This window comes from Capra hircus, chromosome 18 (genome assembly GCF_001704415.2).
Source record: "Capra hircus breed San Clemente chromosome 18, ASM170441v1, whole genome shotgun sequence".
Lineage (NCBI taxonomy): Eukaryota > Metazoa > Chordata > Mammalia > Artiodactyla > Bovidae > Capra > Capra hircus.
In genome coordinates, this window is record NC_030825.1 from 51,134,907 (window position 1) to 51,154,255 (window position 19,349).

Below are 19,349 nucleotides of genomic sequence, written 5' to 3' on the forward strand. Positions count from 1 at the left end.
ACCCAGAAAGGTGTCCATTGTCTTCAATAGGAGGTAGGACAAAATATAAAAGATAGAAAGAGAGACAAAAGGGTTAGGGATGGAGACCCATCCCAGGAAGGGAGTCTTAAAAGAGGTTTCCAAGCACCAGGAAACCCTCTCACTGGCGGGTCTGTGGGGAGTTTTGGAATCTCAGAAGGCAACATAACCAGGAGGAAAAATAAATAAATAAACAAAACCCACAGATTACATGCCTAATGGCAACTCCCTGCAGAGAAGTAGCCCAGATGCTCACCACCAGCAAGCAGGGGCTGAACACGGAGGCACGGGCTGCATTGCTCAGGGTGAGGACCAGGTCTGAATGCCCTGAGGGCAATCTGAAAGGATCTAATGTGAGGTAGCAACCCAGACTGTAGGATAGCCAGAGAGAGAGTGAGGGGGAAAAAAGAGAGAGAGAGAGAAAGAGAACTATCCCACAAAAAGTCCTAACCTAAGGCAATGCAGGGCCCGCTCACAGAACAAAGGACAAAGCTAATACCAGAGGGAGAGCTAGCCAGCTGTGGGACTGGCCCATCCCCTGCCGGAGGCAGGGAGTCAGGCAGGTGGCAGCCAGAACTGGAAAGGGGCAATCTCAGCCCCAGAGATGGCATCCTCTACCAAACTGCAAGCAGGCTCCCAGGTGCTAAACAAGACTTCCTGGGATTCTGGACAGCTGGCATCCCGGAGGGTCGCAGCCAGAGATCAGCTCCCCAGAAGAGACACACGGTATCCCTGAGACGGCGCACCTGCTGTGTATCCAGGAAACAGAGTGGCTGGGACAGGGGAGGCAATAAGACACACCCACTACCTGGGGAGAGTGCGCTCTCCAAGCACCTGGTCCTTGAGCTGCTAGGACCTAGGAAAGGCACAAAATGCAAGCCCAATCGAGTCTGTGCCTTTGTGGAATACCTGAGAACCTGAACCTGAGTGGCTTAGACCTGGGAAGTGCACACAACCCAGGGCCCACTTTAGACAGTTCCCCTGCAGAGCAACCTGGAGCCTGAGCAGTGTAGACTTGGAAAGCACACATGCCATGAGTGGGGGCAAACCCAGTATGGCTGAGATACTGCGAGCACTCCCCACACATGCCAGTGATATTTGTTTGCAGTGTTCCTCCCTCCCCACAGCACAATTGAACAAGTGAGCCTAAATAAGTGACCACCTTCACCCCCTTGTGTCAGGGTGGAAATTAGACACTGAAGAGACCTGCAAACAGAAGAAGCCAAAATAAACAGAGGGAACTGCTTTAGAAGTGACAGGTGCAACAGATTAAAGCCCTGTAGTTAGCACCAACTACATTGGAAGGGGCCTATAGATCTTGAGAAGAATAAGCTGAAGCAAGAAACTATCTGAAACTGAACTGACCCCACACTGCCTGCAACAACTCCAGAGAAATTCCTAGATATATTACTATTATCATTTAAAAAATTTGTTTTTTAATATAAAATTAAAAAAAATTTAAGTCCTATATTACTCTCTCCCCCTTTTGACTCTCCTTTTTCTCCCCAGGTCACCTCTATCTCCTCCCTCCCCCTTCTCTTCTCTACCAAATCTGTGAATCTCTTTGTGTGTTCCGGGATGTGGAGAACACTTAGGGAACTGATTACTGCTTAGATCTGTCTCTCTCATTTTGATTCCCCCTCTTCTCCTCCTGGTTACCTTTATCTCCTCTCCCTCCTCTTTTCTCTATGTAATCCAGTGATAAAAGTTCACTTCTTCAATTCATTCTGTAAAGCGGATGTGTTTGCCAGGAAAGTGTTCAAGATGCCTGGGAAGATTTCAAACAAAACCTACAGGGCAGCAAACAAGGCACAGAACCCATTGTATTCACTGGGCTGGTTCTGTGAGTGTTGATGCTTTGAGCTGCACACGTAGCAACATCTAAAGGGCATCGTTCACCCCATGGACTTGGAGGTGTGCCTCCCAACTGAGTGTGCATGCACACATCATAAACACACACATATCACACAAACACACACACAAACAGTGGTGCCTGGACTCTGCACCCAGCCCCAGTCACTCTCACATCTACTGGGTTCCTTCTCTCGAGACCGTCCTGTCCAAGGCTGATTTAGACCCAAACTGACGGGCCTCACCTGGGAGGGCACTAATCTTCTGTGTTTAGTGTTCAGGACAGAAAAAGTATCTGATTTTTCTGGGTCCCACCCTACATTGCTGGCCACTATGCAGTTGATGACTCACCTGGTATAGAAGGAGGAGAGAATGATTAAGATTTCATTAAGTAAATGTAGCAGCTGTAATAGTCTAGGGTCCTGATAATTAAAGCGCTCACCAAGACAAAGGAGCAGATTATGTTGCACTGATGAAGTTAAAAAGGAAATGAGGATCCAGGTGGCCTGAGGAGAGAGATCTGTCATGGGGGGAGGGTCCCTGCACAGTCCTTCTGATTGGCTCTGATTGATGGTGCATCTATCCTGGCTGGTGCATCTCATCCTAGCTCCTTGATTTTTTTGTCTTTCCTTGGCTGACTGGGCTCATTGGTATCTAAGATTTTCTTCTGAAAAGTCTTACCTCTGAGTCTTTTGTTGCTTTTTTGGTCTATGTCTTGGGCTGACTTCTCTGGTCTTTCTCTGGTCTTTTCGTTAAATCTCTCATTCTTTCTTTCAGACTCACCCTTCTCTTTGTTCTCTTTGCAATTTTTGTAGCCCCTCTCCTTAACCTCATTGACATTCTGTGTTCCCTGCTTTTATTTCCACTATTACTTTTTGCTTCACTTTTCCTTGCAGTTTTGTTCTAGATTTTTTGTGTCACCTTCTCCATATCTCTCCATCTTGCTTTTGCTGTCTTCTCTCTGCTCTATGCTCTGTGTTCTGTCTATTTTCTCTGCCTCTCTTCTTTTGCTAGTCTCTGCTCTCTTGCTGTTTTTCCTCATTCTCTTTCCTTTTTGCTGTCTCTATCTCCTTCTCTCTTATCTGAACCTGTTTCTAAGCCCTCTCTCTGTTCTTTGTCTCTGATTTCTATTATGTCGTACCTCAGTCTGCTCTTCGTCAACATCTCATTATCCACAGGGGGGGCCGCACCACTTAGGTTCTGATAGTCCTTACGCAGAGTGAGCTCCTGTTATTATTCTAATATTAGCAGATTTAAAATGTTTTATTTTTATTTTTATTTTTTTTAAATTTTAAAATCTTTAATTCTTACATGCGTTCCAAAACATGAACCCCCCTCCCACCTCCCTCCCCATAACATCTCTCTGGGTCATCTCCATGCACCAGCTCCAAGCATGCTGTATCCTGCATCAGACATAGACTGGCGATTCAATTCTTACATGATAGTATACATGTTAGAATGTCATTCTCCCAAATCATCCCATCCTCTCCCTCTCCCTCTGAGTCCAAAAGTCCATTATACACATCTGTGTCTCTTTCCCTGTCTTGCATACAGGGTCGTCATTGCCATCTTCCTAAATTCCATATATATGTGTTAGTATACTGTATTGGTGTTTTTCTTTCTGGCTTACTTCACTCTGTATAATCGGCTCCAGTTTCATCCATCTCATCAGAACTGATTCAAATGAATTCTTTTTAACGGCTGAGTAATACTCCATTGTGTATATGTACCACAGCTTTCTTATCCATTCATCTGCTGATGGACATCTAGGTTGTTTCCATGTCCTAGCTATTATAAACAGTGCTGCGATGAACATTGGGGTACATGTGTCTCTTTCAATTCTGGTTTCCTCAGTGTGTATGCCCAGCAGTGGGATTGCTGGGTCATAAGGTAGTTCTATTTGCAATTTTTTAAGGAATCTCCACACTGTTCTCCATAGTGGCTGTACTAGTTTGCATTCCCACCAACAGTGTAGGAGGGTTCCCTTTTCTCCACACCCTCTCCAGCATTTATTGCTTGCAGATTTTTGGATCGCAGCCATTCTGACTGGTGTGAAGTGGTACCTCATTGTGGTTTTGATTTGCATTTCTCTAATAATGAGTGATGTTGAGCATCTTTTCATGTGTTTGTTAGCCATCCGTATGTCTTCTTTGGAGAAATGTCTATTTAGTTCTTTGGCCCATGTTTTGATTGGGTCGTTTATTTTTCTGGAATTGAGCTGCAGAAGTTGTTTGTATATTTTTGAGATTAGTTGTTTGTCAGTTGCTTCATTTGCTATTATTTTCTCCCATTCAGAAGGCTGTCTTTTCACCTTGCTTATATTTTCCTTTGTTGTGCAGAAGCTTTTAATTTTAATTAGATCCCATTTGTTTATTTTTGCTTTTATTTCCAGAATTCTGGGAGGTGGATCATAGAGGATCCTGCTGTGATTTATGTCGGAGAGTGTTTTGCCTATGTTCTCCTCTAGGAGTTTTATAGTTTCTGGTCTTACATTTCGATCTTTAATCCATTTTGAGTTTATTTTTGTGTGTGGTGTTAGAAAGTGATCTAGTTTCATTCTTTTACAAGTGGTTGACCAGTTTTCCCAGGGTGTCCACTTTCACCGCTACTATTCAACATAGTTCTGGAAGTTTTGGCCACAGCAATTAGAGCAGAAAAAGAAATAAAAGGAATCCAAATTGGAAAAGAAGAAGTAAAACTCTCACTGTTTGCAGATGACATGATCCTCTACATGGAAAACCCTAAAGACTCCACCAGAAAATTACTAGAGCTAATCAATGAATATAGTAAAGTTGCAGGATATAAAATCAACACACAGAAATCCCTTGCATTCCTATACACGAATAATGAGAAAGTAGAAAAAGAAATTAAGGAAACAATTCCATTCACCATTGCAACGAAAAGAATAAAATACTTAGGAATATATCTACCTAAAGAAACTAAAGACCTATATATAGAAAACTATAAAACACTGATGAAAGAAATCAAAGAGGACACTAATAGATGGAGAAATATACCATGTTCATGGATCGGAAGAATCAATATAGTGAAAATGAGTATACTACCCAAAGCAATTTACAAATTCAATGCAATCCCTATCAAGCTACCAGCAATATTTTTCACAGAACTAGAACAAATAATTTCAAGATTTGTATGGAAATACAAAAAACCTCGAATAGCCAAAGCAATCTTGAGAAAGAAGAATGGAACTGGAGGAATCAACTTGCCTGACTTCAGGCTCTACTACAAAGCCACAGTCATCAAGACAGTATGGTACTGGCACAAAGACACAAATATAGATCAATGGAACAAAATAGAAAGCCCCGAGATAAATCCACACACATATGGACACCTTATCTTTGGCAAAGGAGGCAAGAATATACAATGGAGTAAAGACAATCTCTTTAACAAGTGGTGCTGGGAAAACTGGTCAACCACTTGTAAAAGAATGAAACTAGTTACCAGCTCTTTAAAGGCTGTTTGGAGGAAGGCTTGGAGAGGCATAGGGAAAAATGGTGGGGGATTATGGATCTTGGCTTTCTTGCTAATCCTTAAGGAACTACTTCAACGTTTAAAGAACACATACATCACACTGAAAGATATTAGTTCAATGTCAGTACAGTTTCCATCACTCTGATTCCCATCCCCAATGCATATCCGGGGCAGGTCTTGCCTTGTCCATGCGAAGCAGGAAGGAATCAATGAAGTCCTTAGGGCCACTGGGATCCAGCATTTTCTGGTGCCTCTCCACGTTCTCAGTGATAAAAGCTTTCACTTCTTCAATCATGCTGTACAAGCGGATGTGTTTGCCAGGAAAGTGTTTCAAGATGCCTGGGAAGATTTCAAACACCTACAGGGCAGCCAACAAGGCACAGAACCCATTGTATTCACTGGGCTGGTTCTGTGAGTGTTGATGCTTTGAGCTGCACACGTAGCAACATCTAAAGGGCATCGTTCACCCCATGGACTTGGAGGGTGTGCCTCCCAACTGAGTGTGCATGCACACACTCATACACACACACATACTCACACAAACACACACACAAACAGTGGTGCCTGGACCTCTGCACCCAGCCCCAGTCACTCTCACATCTACTGAGGTTCCTTCTCTCGAAGCCCGTCCTGTCCAAGGCCTGATTTAGACCCCCAAACTGACGGACGGCCTCACCTGGGAGGGCCACTAAATCTTCTGTGTTTAGTGTTCAGGACAGAAAAAGTATCTGATCTTTCTGGGGTCCACCACCCTAATTGCTGGCCCACTATGCAGTTGATGACTCACCTGGGTATAGAAGGAGGAGAGAATGATTAAGATTTCATTAAGTAAATGTAGCAGCTGTAATAGTCTAGGGTCCTGATAATTAAAGCGCTCACCAAAGACAATGGAGCAGATTATGTTGGCACTGATGAAGTTAAAAAGGAAATGAGGATCCAGGTAGGCCCCTGAGGAGAGAGATCTGTCATGGGGGGAGGGGTCCCCTGCACAGTCCTTCTGATTGGCTCTGACCTGACTGGTGCCATCTCATCCTGGCTGGTGCCATCTCATCCTAGCTCCTTTGATTAGTTTCTTTGTCTTTCCCTTGGCTGACTGGGCTTTCATTGGGTATCTAAGATTTTCTTTCTGAAAGTCTTCACCTCTGAGTCTTTTGTTGCTTTTCTTGGTCTATGTCTTGGGCTGACTTTCTCTGGTCTTTCTCTGGTCTTTTCGTTAACTCTACTCACTCTTTCTTTCAGACTCACTCCTTCTTCTCTGTTCTCTTGCCACATCTTTGTAGCCCCTCTCCTTAACCTCATTGACATTCTGTGTTCCCCTGACTTTAATTCCCTACTCCATTTACTTTTTGCTTTCACTTTTCCTTGCAGTTTCTGTTCCTAGATTTATTGTGTCACCTTCTCCATATCTCTCCATCTTGCTTTTGCTGTCTTTCTCTCTGTCTATGCTCTCTGTGCTTCTGTCTACTTTCTCTGCCTCTCCCTCTCTCTTTGCTAGTCTCTGTCTCTCTCTGTTTTTCCTCATTCTCTTTCTCTTTTTCTGTCTCTATCTCCTTCTCTCTTTATCTGAACCTGTTTCTGCCTCTCTCTGTCTTTGTCTCTGGATCTCTCATTATCAGTCACATGCCCTCTCCCTCTCTCTCACCCCATCTCATCCTCACCTCCACCCAGCCCGCACTCACCCTTGGATTTCTGAAGCTCCTCCACCAGAGACTGAGCCTCCTCCTTAATTCATTCCTCAATACTCCGCTTCCCCATCCCAAAGTCCTTCATGGTGGTCACAGAAAATTGCCGTAGAACCTTCCATGACTTCCCACTGGCAAGGTTTTGAAGGCACATAGGATAGTCCCTCCTCCTCTCCCTAATCCTCACCCCTATCCCCCCACTCACCTGGTTCCTGGAAGAGAGAGTCAATGATGGTGATGCGCCCTCGGCCAGAGAACGCTTCAGCCTGATCCACCAGAGCCTCCTTCATTGCTTCGTACCCCCACAGGATGACAGCTGGCCGAGACCCCAGATAGACGGTAAAGACATCCCCATATTTCTCCCACAGCTGTGGGGGCAGAATCCAGGTCTCACTCTCTGACTCAAGAAAAGGATCTCCACCTCACCCCTGGATCACACCTCCCAGCTAGCCTATCCTGCAGGCTACTGCCCCATCAGGGAAGACAAAGACTGGAACTCTATGGTTTCCTCTGAACCTCACATATATCACCTGACCCGGAGCATCCGCCTCTGTTGACTTTACCCTGAGCCCTCCCAGCTTTGCTTTTAAGAATTACAGAGGGCATGGTCCTAAGATGGTGGAGGAATAGGACAGGGAGACCACTTTCTCCCTGACAAATTCATCGAAAGAACACTTGAACACTGAGAAAATTTCACAAAACAACTTCCAAATGCTGGCAGAAGACATCAGGCACCCAGAAAGGTGTCCATTGTCTTCAATAGGAGGTAGGACAAAATATAAAAGATAGAAAGAGAGACAAAAGGGTTAGGGATGGAGACCCATCCCAGGAAGGGAGTCTTAAAAGAGGTTTCCAAGCACCAGGAAACCCTCTCACTGGCGGGTCTGTGGGGAGTTTTGGAATCTCAGAAGGCAACATAACCAGGAGGAAAAATAAATAAATAAATAAAACCCACAGATTACATGCCTAATGGCAACTCCCTGCAGAGAAGTAGCCCAGATGCTCACCACCAGCAAGCAGGGGCTGAACACCGAGGCACGGGCTGCATTGCTTAGGGTGAGGACCAGGTCTGAATGCCCTGAGGGCAATCTGAAGGATCTAATGTGAGGTAGCAACCCAGACTGTAGGATAGCCAGAGAGAGAGTGAGGGGAAAAAAGAGAGAGAGAGAGAAAGAGAACTATCCCACAAAAAGTCCTAACCTAAGGCAATGCAGGGCCTGCTCACAGAACAAAGGACAAAGCTAATACCAGAGGAGAGCTAGCCAGCTGTGGACTGGCCCATCCCCTGCCGGAGGCAGGGAGTCAGGCAGGTGGCAGCCAGAACTGGAAAGGGGCAATCTCAGCCCCAGAGATGGCATCCTCTACCAAACTGCAAGCAGGCTCCCAGGTGCTAAACAAGACTTCCTGGGATTCTGGACAGCTGGCATCCACCAGGAGGGTCGCAGCCAGAGATCAGCTCCCCAGAAGAGACACACGGTATCCCTGAGACGGCGTGCCTGCTGTGTATCCAGGAAACAGAGTGGCTGGGACAGGGGAGGCAATAAGACACACCCACTACCTGGGGAGAGTGCGCTCTCCAAGCACCTGGTCCTTGAGCTGCTAGGACCTAGGAAAGGCACAAAATGCAAGCCCAATCGAGTCTGTGCCTTTGTGGAATACCTGAGAACCTGAACCTGAGTGGCTTAGACCTGGGAAGTGCACACAACCCAGGGCCCACTTTAGACAGTTCCCCTGCAGAGCAACCTGGAGCCTGAGCAGTGTAGACTTGGAAAGCACACATGCCATGAGTGGGGGCAAACCCAGTATGGCTGAGATACTGCGAGCACTCCCCACACATGCCAGTGATATTTGTTTGCAGTGTTCCTCCCTCCCCAGAGCACGATTGAACAAGTGAGCCTAAATAAGTGACCACCTTCACCCCCTTGTGTCAGGGTGGAAATTAGACACTGAAGAGACCTGCAAACAGAAGAAGCCAAAATAAACAGAGGGAACTGCTTTAGAAGTGACAGGTGCAACAGATTAAAGCCCTGTAGTTAGCACCAACTACATTGGAAGGGGCCTATAGATCTTGAGAAGAATAAGCTGAAGCAAGAAACTATCTGAAACTGAACTGACCCCACACTGCCCGCAGCAACTCCAGAGAAATTCCTAGATATATTACTATTATCATTAAAAAATTTTGTTTTTTAATATAAAATTAAAAAAAATTTTTTTAAGTCCTATATTACTCTCTCCCCCTTTTGACTCTCCTTTTTCTCCCCCAGGTCACCTCTATCTCCTCCCTCCCCCTTCTCTTCTCTACCCAAATCTGTGAATCTCTTTGTGTGTTCCGGGATGTGGAGAACACTTAGGGAACTGATTACTGCTTAGATCTGTCTCTCTCATTTTGATTCCCCCTCTTCTCCTCCTGGTTACCTTTATCTCCTTCCTCCCTCTTTTCTCTATGTAACTCTGTGAACCTCTCTGAGGGTTCCAGACTGTGGAGAGCACATAGGAAATTGATTACTAGCTAGATTGCTCTCTCCCCTTTTGATTCCCCTCTTCTCCTCCTGGTCAACTCTATCTCCCTCCTCCCTCTTCTCTTCTTGATGTAAGTCTGTGAACCTCTCTAGGTGTCCCTCACTGTGGAGAATCTTTTCACCATTAACCTAGATGTTTTATCATCAGTCCTATATGGATGAAGTCTTGAAGCTACTGTAAGAATAAGACTGAAAACCAGAGGCAGGAGGCTTAAGCCTAAAACCTGAGAACACCAGAGAACTCCTGACTCAAGGAACATTAATCGCTAAGAGCTCATCCAAAAGCCTCCATACCTACATTGAACCAAACACCACCTGAGAGCCAACAAGTCCCAGAGCAAGACATACCATGCAAATTCTCCAGCAACGCAGGAACATAGCCCTGAGCTTCAATATACAGGCTGTCCAAAGTCACACGAAACCCATAAACATCTCAAAACTCACTACTAGACACTTGATTGCACTCCAGAGAGAAGAAATCCAGTTCCACCCACCAGAATACCAACGCAAGCTTCCCTAACCAGGAAATCTTGACAAGCCACTCGTCCAACCCCATCACAGGGAGGAATCTCCACAATAAAGAGGAATGACAAACTGCCAGAATATAGAAAGGCCACCCCAAACACAGCAGTCTAAACAAAATGAAAAGAGAAATATTCACCAGGTAAAGAAACATGATAAACACCCACCAAACAAAACAAAAGAGAAGAAAGGGAGTCTACCTGAAAAAGAATTCAGAATAATGATAGTAAAAATGATCTAAAATCTTGAAAACAAAATGGAGTTACAGATAAATAGCCTAGAGACAAGGATTAAGAAGATGCAAGAAATGTTTAACAAGGACCTCGAAGAAATAAAAGAGTCAATCAACAATGAATAATGCAATAAATGAGATCAAAAACACTCTGGAGGGAACCAACAGTAGAATAATGGAGGCAGAAGATAGGATAAGTGAGGTAGAAGATAGAATGGTAGAAATAAATGAAGCAGAGAGGAAAAAAGAAAAAAGAATTAAAAGAAATGAGGACAACCTCAGGGACCTCTGAGACAATGTTAAATGCCCCAATATTTGAATCATAGGCGTCCCAGAAGAAGAAGACAAAAAGAAAGGCCATGAGAAAATACTTGAGGAGATAATAGTTGAAAATTTCCCTAAAATGGAGAAGGAAACAGTCACCCAAGCCCAAGAAACCTAGAGAATCCCAAACAGGAAAAACCCAAGGTGAACACCCCCAAGACACATATTAATCAAATTAACAAAGATCAAACACAAAGAACAAATATTAAAAGCAGTGAGGGAAAAACAACAAATAACACACATGTGGATTCCCATAAGGATAACAGCTGATCTTTCAATAGAAACTCTTCAGGCCAGAAGGGAATGGCAGGACATACTTAAAGTGATGAAAGAGAAAAACATACAACCCAGGTTACTGTACCCAGTAAGGATCTCATTCAAATAGGAAGGAGAAATCAAAAGCTTTACAGACAAGCAAAAGCTCAGAGAATTCAGCACCACCAAACTAGCTTTTCAACAAAGCTAAAGGTTATTCTCTAGACAGGAAACACAGAAAGGATGTATAAACTTGAACCCAAGCAATAAAGTAAATGGTAATGGGATCATACTTATCAATAATTACCTTATATGTAAGTGGGTTGAATGCCTCAACCAAAAGACAAAGACTGGCTGAATGGATACAAAAACAAGACCCCTATATATGTTGTCTACAAGAGACCCACCTCAAAACAAGGGACACATACAGGCTGAAAGTGAAGGGCTGGAAAAAGATATTTCACGCAAATGGAGACCAAAAGAAGTAGCAATACTCATATCAGATAAAATAGACTTTAAAATAAAGGCTGTGAAAAGAGACAAAGAAAGACACTACATAATGATCAAAGTATCAATCCAAGAAGAAGATATAACAATTATAATTATATATGCACCCAACATAAGAGCACCGCAATATGTAAGGCAAATGCTAAGAAGTATGAAAGGGGAAATTAACAATAACACAATAATAGTGGGAGACTTTGATACCCCACTCACATTTATGGATAGATCAACTAAACAGAAAATTAACAAGAAAACACAAACTTTAAATGATACAATGGACCAGTTAGATCTAATTGATATCTATAGGACATTTCACCCCAAAACAATGAATTTCACCTTTTTTTCAAGTGCACACAGTACCTTCTCCAAGATAGATCACATCCTGGGCCATAAATCTAGCCTTGGTAAATTAAAAAAAAATGAAATCATTCCAAGAATCTTCTCTGAACACAATGCAGTAAGATTAGATGTCAATTACAGGAAAAAAAAACTATTAAAAATTCCAACATATGAAGGCTGAACAACATGCTTCTGAATAACCAACAAATCACAGAAGAAATAAAAAAAGAAATCAAAATATGCATAGAAATGAATGAAAATGAAAACACAACAACCCAAAACCTATGGGACACTGTAAAAGCAGTGCTCAGGAGAAGGTTCATAGCAATACAGGTTTACCTCAAGTAACAAGAGGAAAGTCAAATAAATAACCTAACTCTACACCTAAAGCAACTAGAAAAGGAAGAAATGAAGAACCCCAGTGTTAGTAGAAGGAAAGAAATCTTTAAAATTAGGGCAGAAATAAATGCAAAAGAAACAAAAGAGACCATAGCAAAAATCAACAAAGCTAAAAACTGTTCTTTGAGAAGATAAATAAAATTGACAAACCATTAGCCAGACTCATCAAGAAACAAACGGAGAAGAATCAAATCAACAAAACTAGAAATGAAAATGGAGAGATCACAACAGACAACATAGAAATACAAAGAATCATAAGAGACGACTATCAGCAACTATATGCCAATAAAATGGACAACTTGGAAGAAATGGAAAAATTCTAAGAAAAGTATTAACTTTCCAAAACTGAACCAGGAAGAAATAGAAAATCTTAACAGATCCATCACAAGTACAGAAATCGAAACTGTAATCAGAAATCTTCCAGCAAAAAAAAAGCCCAGGACCAGACAGCTTCACAACTGAATTCTACCAAAAATTTAGAGAAGAGCTAACACCTATCCTACTTAAACCCTTCCAGAAAATTGCAGAGGAAGGTAAACTTCCAAACTCATTCTATGAGGCCACCATCACCCTAATACCAAAACCAGATAAAGATGCCACAAAAAAAGAAAACTACAGGCAATATCACTGATGAACATAGATGCAAAAATCCTTAACAAAATTCTAGCAAACAGAATCCAACAACATATTAAAAAGATCATACATCATGACCAAGTGGGCTTTATCCCAGGGATGCAAGGATTCTTTAATATCTGCAAATCAATCAATGTAATATACCACATTGACAAATTGAAAGATAAAAACCATATGACTATCTCAATAGATGTAGAGAATGCCTTTGACAAAACTCAACATCCATTTATAATTAAAAAAAAAAAAACCTCCAGAAAGCAGGAATAGAAGGAACATACCTCAACATAATAAAAGCTATATATGACAAACCCACAGCAAACATTATCTTCAATGGTGAAAAATTGAAAGCATTTCCCCTAAAGTCAGGAACAAGAAGAGGGTGCCCACTCTCACCACTACTATTCAACATAGTTTTGGAAGTTTTGGCCACAGCAATCAGAGAAGAAAAAGAAGTAAAAGGAATCCAGATTGGAAAAGAAGAAGTAAAACTCTCACTGTTTGCAGACGACATGATCCTCTACATAGAAAACCCCGAAGACTCCACCAGAAAATTACTAGAGCTAATCAATGAATATAGTAAAGTTGCAGGATATAAAATTAACACACAGAAACCCCTGCATTCCTATACGCTAACAATGAGAAAACAGAAAGAGAAATTAAGGAAACAATTTCATTCACCATTGCAATGAAAAGAATAAAATACTTAGGAATATATCTACCTAAAGAAACGAAAGACCTATATATAGAAAACTATGAAACACTGATGAAAGAAATCAAAGAGGACACAAATAGATGGAGAAATACACCATGTCCATGGATTGGAAGAATCAATATAGTGAAAATGAGTATACTACCCAAAGCAATCTATAGATTCAATGCAATCCCTATCAAGCTACCAATGGTATTTTTCACAGAACTAGAACAAATAATTTCACAATTGTATGGAAATACAAAAAAACCTTGAATAGCCAAAGCAATCCTGAGAAAGAAGAATGGAACTGGAGGAATCAACCTATACTACAAAGCTACAATCATCAAGACAGTATTGTACTGGCACAAAGACACAAATATAGATCAATGGAACAAAATAGAAAGCCCAGAGATAAATCCATGCACCTATGGACACCTTATTTTTGACAAAGGAGGCAAGAATATACAATGGAGAAAAGACAATCTCTTTAACAAGTGGTGCTGGGAAAACTGGTCAACCACTTGTAAAAGAATGAAACTAGAACACTTTCTAACACCATACACAAAAATAAACTCATAATGGATTAAAGATCTAAATGTAAGACCAAAAACTATAAAACTCCTAGAGGAAAACACAGGCAAAACACTCCCTGACATAAATCACAGCAGTGTCCTCTATGACTCACCTCCCAGAGTAATGGAAATAAAAGCAAAAATAAACGAATGGGACCTAATTAAACTTAAAAGCTTTTGCACTACGAAGGAAACTATAAGCAAGATGAAAAGACAGCCTTCAGAATGGGAGAAAATAATAGCAAACAAAGCAACTGACAAAGAATTAATCTCAAAAATATACAAGCAGCTCGTGCAGCTCAATTCCATAAAAATAAACAACCCAATCAAAAAATGGGCCAAAGAACTAAACAGACATTTCTCCAAAGAAGACATACAAATGGCTAACAAGCACATGGAAAGATGCTCAACATCACTCATTATCAGAGAAATGAAAATCCGAACCACAATGAGGTACCATCTCACACCACTCAGAATGGCTGCTATCCAAAAATCTACAAACAATAAATGCTGGAGAGGGTGTGGAGATAAGGGAACCCTCTTACACTGTTGGTGGGAATGGAAACTAGTACAGCAACTATGGAGAACAGCGTGTCGGGTTCCTTAAAAAACTGGAAATAGAACTGCCATATGACCCAGCAATGCCACTGCTGGGCATACACAGCGAGGAAACCAGACTTGAAAGAGACACATGTACCCTGATGTTCATCACAGCACTGTTTATAATAGCCAAGACATAGAAGCAACCTAGATGTCCATTGGCAGATGAATGGCTAAGAAAGCTGTGGTACACATACACCACAGAATATTACTCAGCTATTAAAAGGAATGCATTTGAATCAGTTCGAATGAGGTAGATGAAACTGGAGCCTATTATACAGAGTGAAGTAAGTCAGAAAGAAAAACACCAATATAGTATATTAACACATATATATGGAATTTAGGAAGATGGTAATGACAGCCCTATATGTGAGACAGCAAAAGAGACACAGATGTATACAACAGTCTTTTGGACTCTGTGGGAGAAGGCGAGGCTTGGATGATCTGAGAGAATAGCACTGAAACGTGTATATTATCATATGCGAAACAGACAGGGTGCTCACTGGGATGACCCAGAGGGATGGGATGGGAGGGAGGTGGGAGGGGGTTCATGATAGGGAACACATGTACACCCATGGCTGATTCATGTCAATGTATGGCAAAAACCATTACAACATTGTAAAGTAATTACCCTCCAATTAAAATAAATAAATTTTTTAAAATGAAAAAAAGAAAAAGAATTACAGAGACTCCCTACATCCAAGCTATAGAATCTCTCCCTCTCAACCCACACGGTGTCACAGCTCAAAGTCTCACGTCTATTCGAATGTCTCTCTCCAAAGGGAACCCTCCTACACTGTTGGTAAGAATGTAAATTGGTCGAGCCAGTATGGGGAACAGTATGAATGTTCTTCCGAAAACTAAAAATATAGTTGCCTTATGACCCAGGAATCCCACTCTTGGGCATATATCCAAAGAAAACCATAAGTCAAAAAGATATATGCTCCCCAGTCTTTCTGCAGCACTGTCTACAATAGCCAGGACATGGAAGCAACCTAAATGCCCATAGATAGAGGAGTGGGTAAAAAAGATGTGGTACATACATACAGGGTAAATTACTCAGCCATAAAAAACAATGAAGTAATGTCATTTTCAGCAACAGAGATGGACCTCGAAATTGTCATCCTGAGTAAAGTAAGTCAGACACAGAAAAACAAATATATGGTGTCACATATACATTGAATCTTTAAAATAATGGTACAAACGGACCTGTTTACAAAACAGAAATTGAATTACAGATATAGAAAACAAACTTACAGTTACCTAGTGGGGAAAGGGAATGTGATAAATTGGGGAATTTGGATTAACATATATACACTACTATATATAAAATGAAAGTGTTAGTCACTCTGTTGTGTCCAACTCTTTGTGATCTCAGGGAGTAGCCAGCCAGGCTCCTCTGTCCATGGAAATCTCCAGACAAGAATACTGGAGTGGGTAGCCAATCCCTTCTTTAATTATTCCACCCCCTTTGCCCTTTCCATCTCACTGGCTGGAAAGACTTGAGGAGGCCCTTCTGGTCCATTTGCAAGACATTCCCCAGGAAGGGCAGAGGCCAGGGTCCAGGAGGGAGGTGGCCCTGGGAAGCAGGGCAGCCCCAGAGGAGCAGGAGGCCAATGAAGAGAATGAAGACAGGATGGCAGAGAGAGCCATGGTCTGGGCCTGCCTTTGATCAAGCTGTCCCTCTTAAAGGGAGCTTACTTTGTTGTTTGTTATTTTGCCCTATGGGTGGAATAGGTGTGTCAAGATCCTCCCTTGGCAGAGCTCCTGCTAACTCTCCAGAGACAAGAGGGAGCCCAAAGGACCAGGTGCTGCAGAGGCCACGATGTTTATCATCTCAGTGGATCCCAAGCAGCTTCTGATAAGCCCTTGTGGGTTGGAATTGTCTTGGTGGGCAATTCCCTTGAACAGAGAGCATGTCTCCCAAGGAAGAAGAGTGGTGTCAGCTCCAGGAACTTGTGGAGGCTGTGTTTAGAGTGTTGGCACCACAAGGGCAGCTCTCAGACAGTTTTGTCAGTGAGTGGCATTGCATCATGAGGGACTGAGGTTAGCTGGCCAGCAGTAATGGGCTTCCTGTGCCTGCTGGGGCTTGGGGTTTGTTTGCACATCTGCAGAGAGTGTGGTGTGGAGGAGGAGGTGGGGTCTGATGGGAGACCTAACGCCATGTGGTCTGAGATGATTCATTCATTCATTTCACAGCAAGTGTTTTATTTTATTTTATCTTATCATTTTATTTTGCCCCATTGTGTGACATGTGGAATCTTTCCCAACTAGGGTAGAAACCCGTGCCCCCTGCAGTGGAAGCTTGGAGTTAATCACTGGACCAACAAGGAAGTCCCTTTGGCAAATATTTTAGACACCTGTCACCTGCCACATACTGCTACAGGTACTGAGAGTAGAGTGTTGAACAAGACAGTATGTTTTCCCTCAAGCAACAGGCATTGAGGGGAAGGAGAATTCAGTTCAGTAGCTCAGTTGTGTCCAGCTCTTTATGACCCCATGGACTGCAGCACGTTAGGCCTCCCTGTCCATCACCAACTCCTGGAGCTTATTCAAACTCACATCCATTGAGTCAGTGATGCCATCCAACCATCTCATCCTCTGTTGTCCCCTTCTTCTGCTGCCTTCAATCTTTCCCAGCATTAGGGTCTTTTCCAATGAGTTGGCTCTTGGTATCAGGTGGCCAAAGTATTGGAGCTTCAGCTTCAGCATTTGTCCTTCCAATGAATATTCAGGACTGATTTCCTTTAGGATGGACTGGTTGGATCTCATTGCTGTCCAAGGGACTCTCAAGAGTCTTCTCCAACACCACAGTTCAAAAGCATCAATTCCTAGGTGCTCAGCTTTCTTTATAGTCCAACTCTCACATCCATACATGATTACTGGAAAAACCATAGCTTTGAGTAGATGGACAAAGCTTTGCTTTGTCGGCAAAGTAATGTTTCTGCTTTTTAATATGCTGTCTAGGTTAGTCATAGTTTTTCTTCCAAGGAGCAAGCATCTTTTAATTTCATGGCTGCAGTCACCATCTGCAGTGATTTTGGAGCCCAAGAAAATAAAGTCTGTCACTGTTTCCATTGTTTCCCCATCTATTTGCCATAAAGTAATGGAACCAGATGCCATGATGTTTGTTTTGTGAATGTTGAATTTTAAGCCAGTTTTTTCACTCTTCTCTTTCACTTTCATCAAGAGGCTCTTTAGTTCCTGTTTGTTTTCTGCCAAAAGGGTGGTGTTATCTGCATATCTGAGGTTATTGATATCTCTCTGGCAATCTTGATTCCAGCTTGTGCTTCATCCAGCCCGGCATTTTGCATGATGTACTTAGCATTATATAAGTTAAATAAGTAGGGTGATAATTTACAGCCTTGACATACTCCTTTTCCAGTTTAGAACCAGTCAGTTCCATGTCCAGTTCTAATGTTGCTTCTTGACCTTCATACTGATTTCTCAGGAAGAAGGTAAGGTGGTCCGGTATTTCCATCTCTTGAAGAGTTTTCCACAGTTTGTTGTGATCTACACAGTCAAGGGCTTGCCATAGTCAGTAAAGTAGAAGTAGATGTTTTTCTGGTATTCTCTTGCTTTTTTGATGATCCAACAGATGTTGGTAATTTGATTTCTGGTACCTCTGCCTTTTCTAAATCCAGCTTGAACATCTGAAAGTTCACAGTTCATGTACTGTTGAAGCCTGGCTTGGAGCATTGCTTTGCTAGGGTGTGAGATGAGTGAAAGGGCAAAGCAGAAAGCTCTGAAAGAAAGGCAAAAGAGAAGCTAAAGGCAAAAGAGAAAAGGAAAAGTATACCTATTTGAATGCAGAGTTCCAAAGTAAAGCAAGGAGAGATAAGAAAGCCTTCCTAAGCGAACAACGTAAAGAAATATAGAAAAACAATAGAATGGTGGAAGACTAGAGATCTCTTCAAGAAAATTACAGATACCAAGGAAACATTTCATGCAAAAATGGAAGGAGAATTCTCACCTCTCGAAAGATCCCTAGTGATTAGACAATAAATGAGTAGGATGTAACCTGCTAGGATCACCTGCCCTAGGAATGCCAGATATAGGATGTTTATTTGTGGCTCAGGGTACTGGAAGGGGAATATCAGGGAATCCAAGACCCCATTATAGAACCACACAGCTCATGGGCCATGGGCTGATGAGACCCTTCTTGAAGGGAAGGAGGAGGGAGAGGCAAGAAGCTGAAGATGAGGGAGGACCACTCTGTACAACTATAATCTCCAACATGGATGTAACTGGACAACACCACACTAAGTTAAAAAAGCCAGACATGAAAGACCAAGATTGTATAATTCGTTTATATGAAATGTGCTGAACTGGTAAATCCATGGAGACAGCAAACATTTGGTGTTATCAGGGGCTGAGGGGAAGGGCAAATGGGGAATGACTACTAAAGGGTACCAGGTTTTCCTCTGGGTGATGAAAATGTTTGGAACTAGGGAGAGTAGTGGTGATGGTCAGGTTTGTGAATGAACTAAATGCCACCAAATTATGCACTTTAAACTAGTTAGTTACATGATGTGAACTTCAGCCTCATTTTAAACTATCTCGTGGACAGAAAGGAGCTGAATGAAAAGTTTGAGCTCAAAAGCCAGGGACCCAGAGTGTGAATCTCGTTTCTCCACTCACTAACCAGATGACCTTGGAGCACTCTGGCCATTGCCTAGCTCCTGTTTACTCATCTGTAACGTGTGCAAAATCAAT

The 19,349-nt window shown here is 42.3% G+C and overlaps 1 protein-coding gene across 1 annotated transcript in view; it reads right to left on the reverse strand.

Moving 5' to 3' along the window:
* LOC102169213 (cytochrome P450 2B4) overlaps positions 1-16,286 on the reverse strand; it is a 37,055-nt gene extending 20,769 nt beyond the window's left edge. The window contains 6 exon segments of the mRNA XM_018063177.1: positions 5,543-5,719; positions 6,149-6,309; positions 7,041-7,174; positions 7,245-7,411; positions 16,123-16,265; positions 16,268-16,286. Of these exon segments, the coding sequence (XP_017918666.1) occupies positions 5,543-5,719; positions 6,149-6,309; positions 7,041-7,174; positions 7,245-7,411; positions 16,123-16,265; positions 16,268-16,286 (801 nt within the window).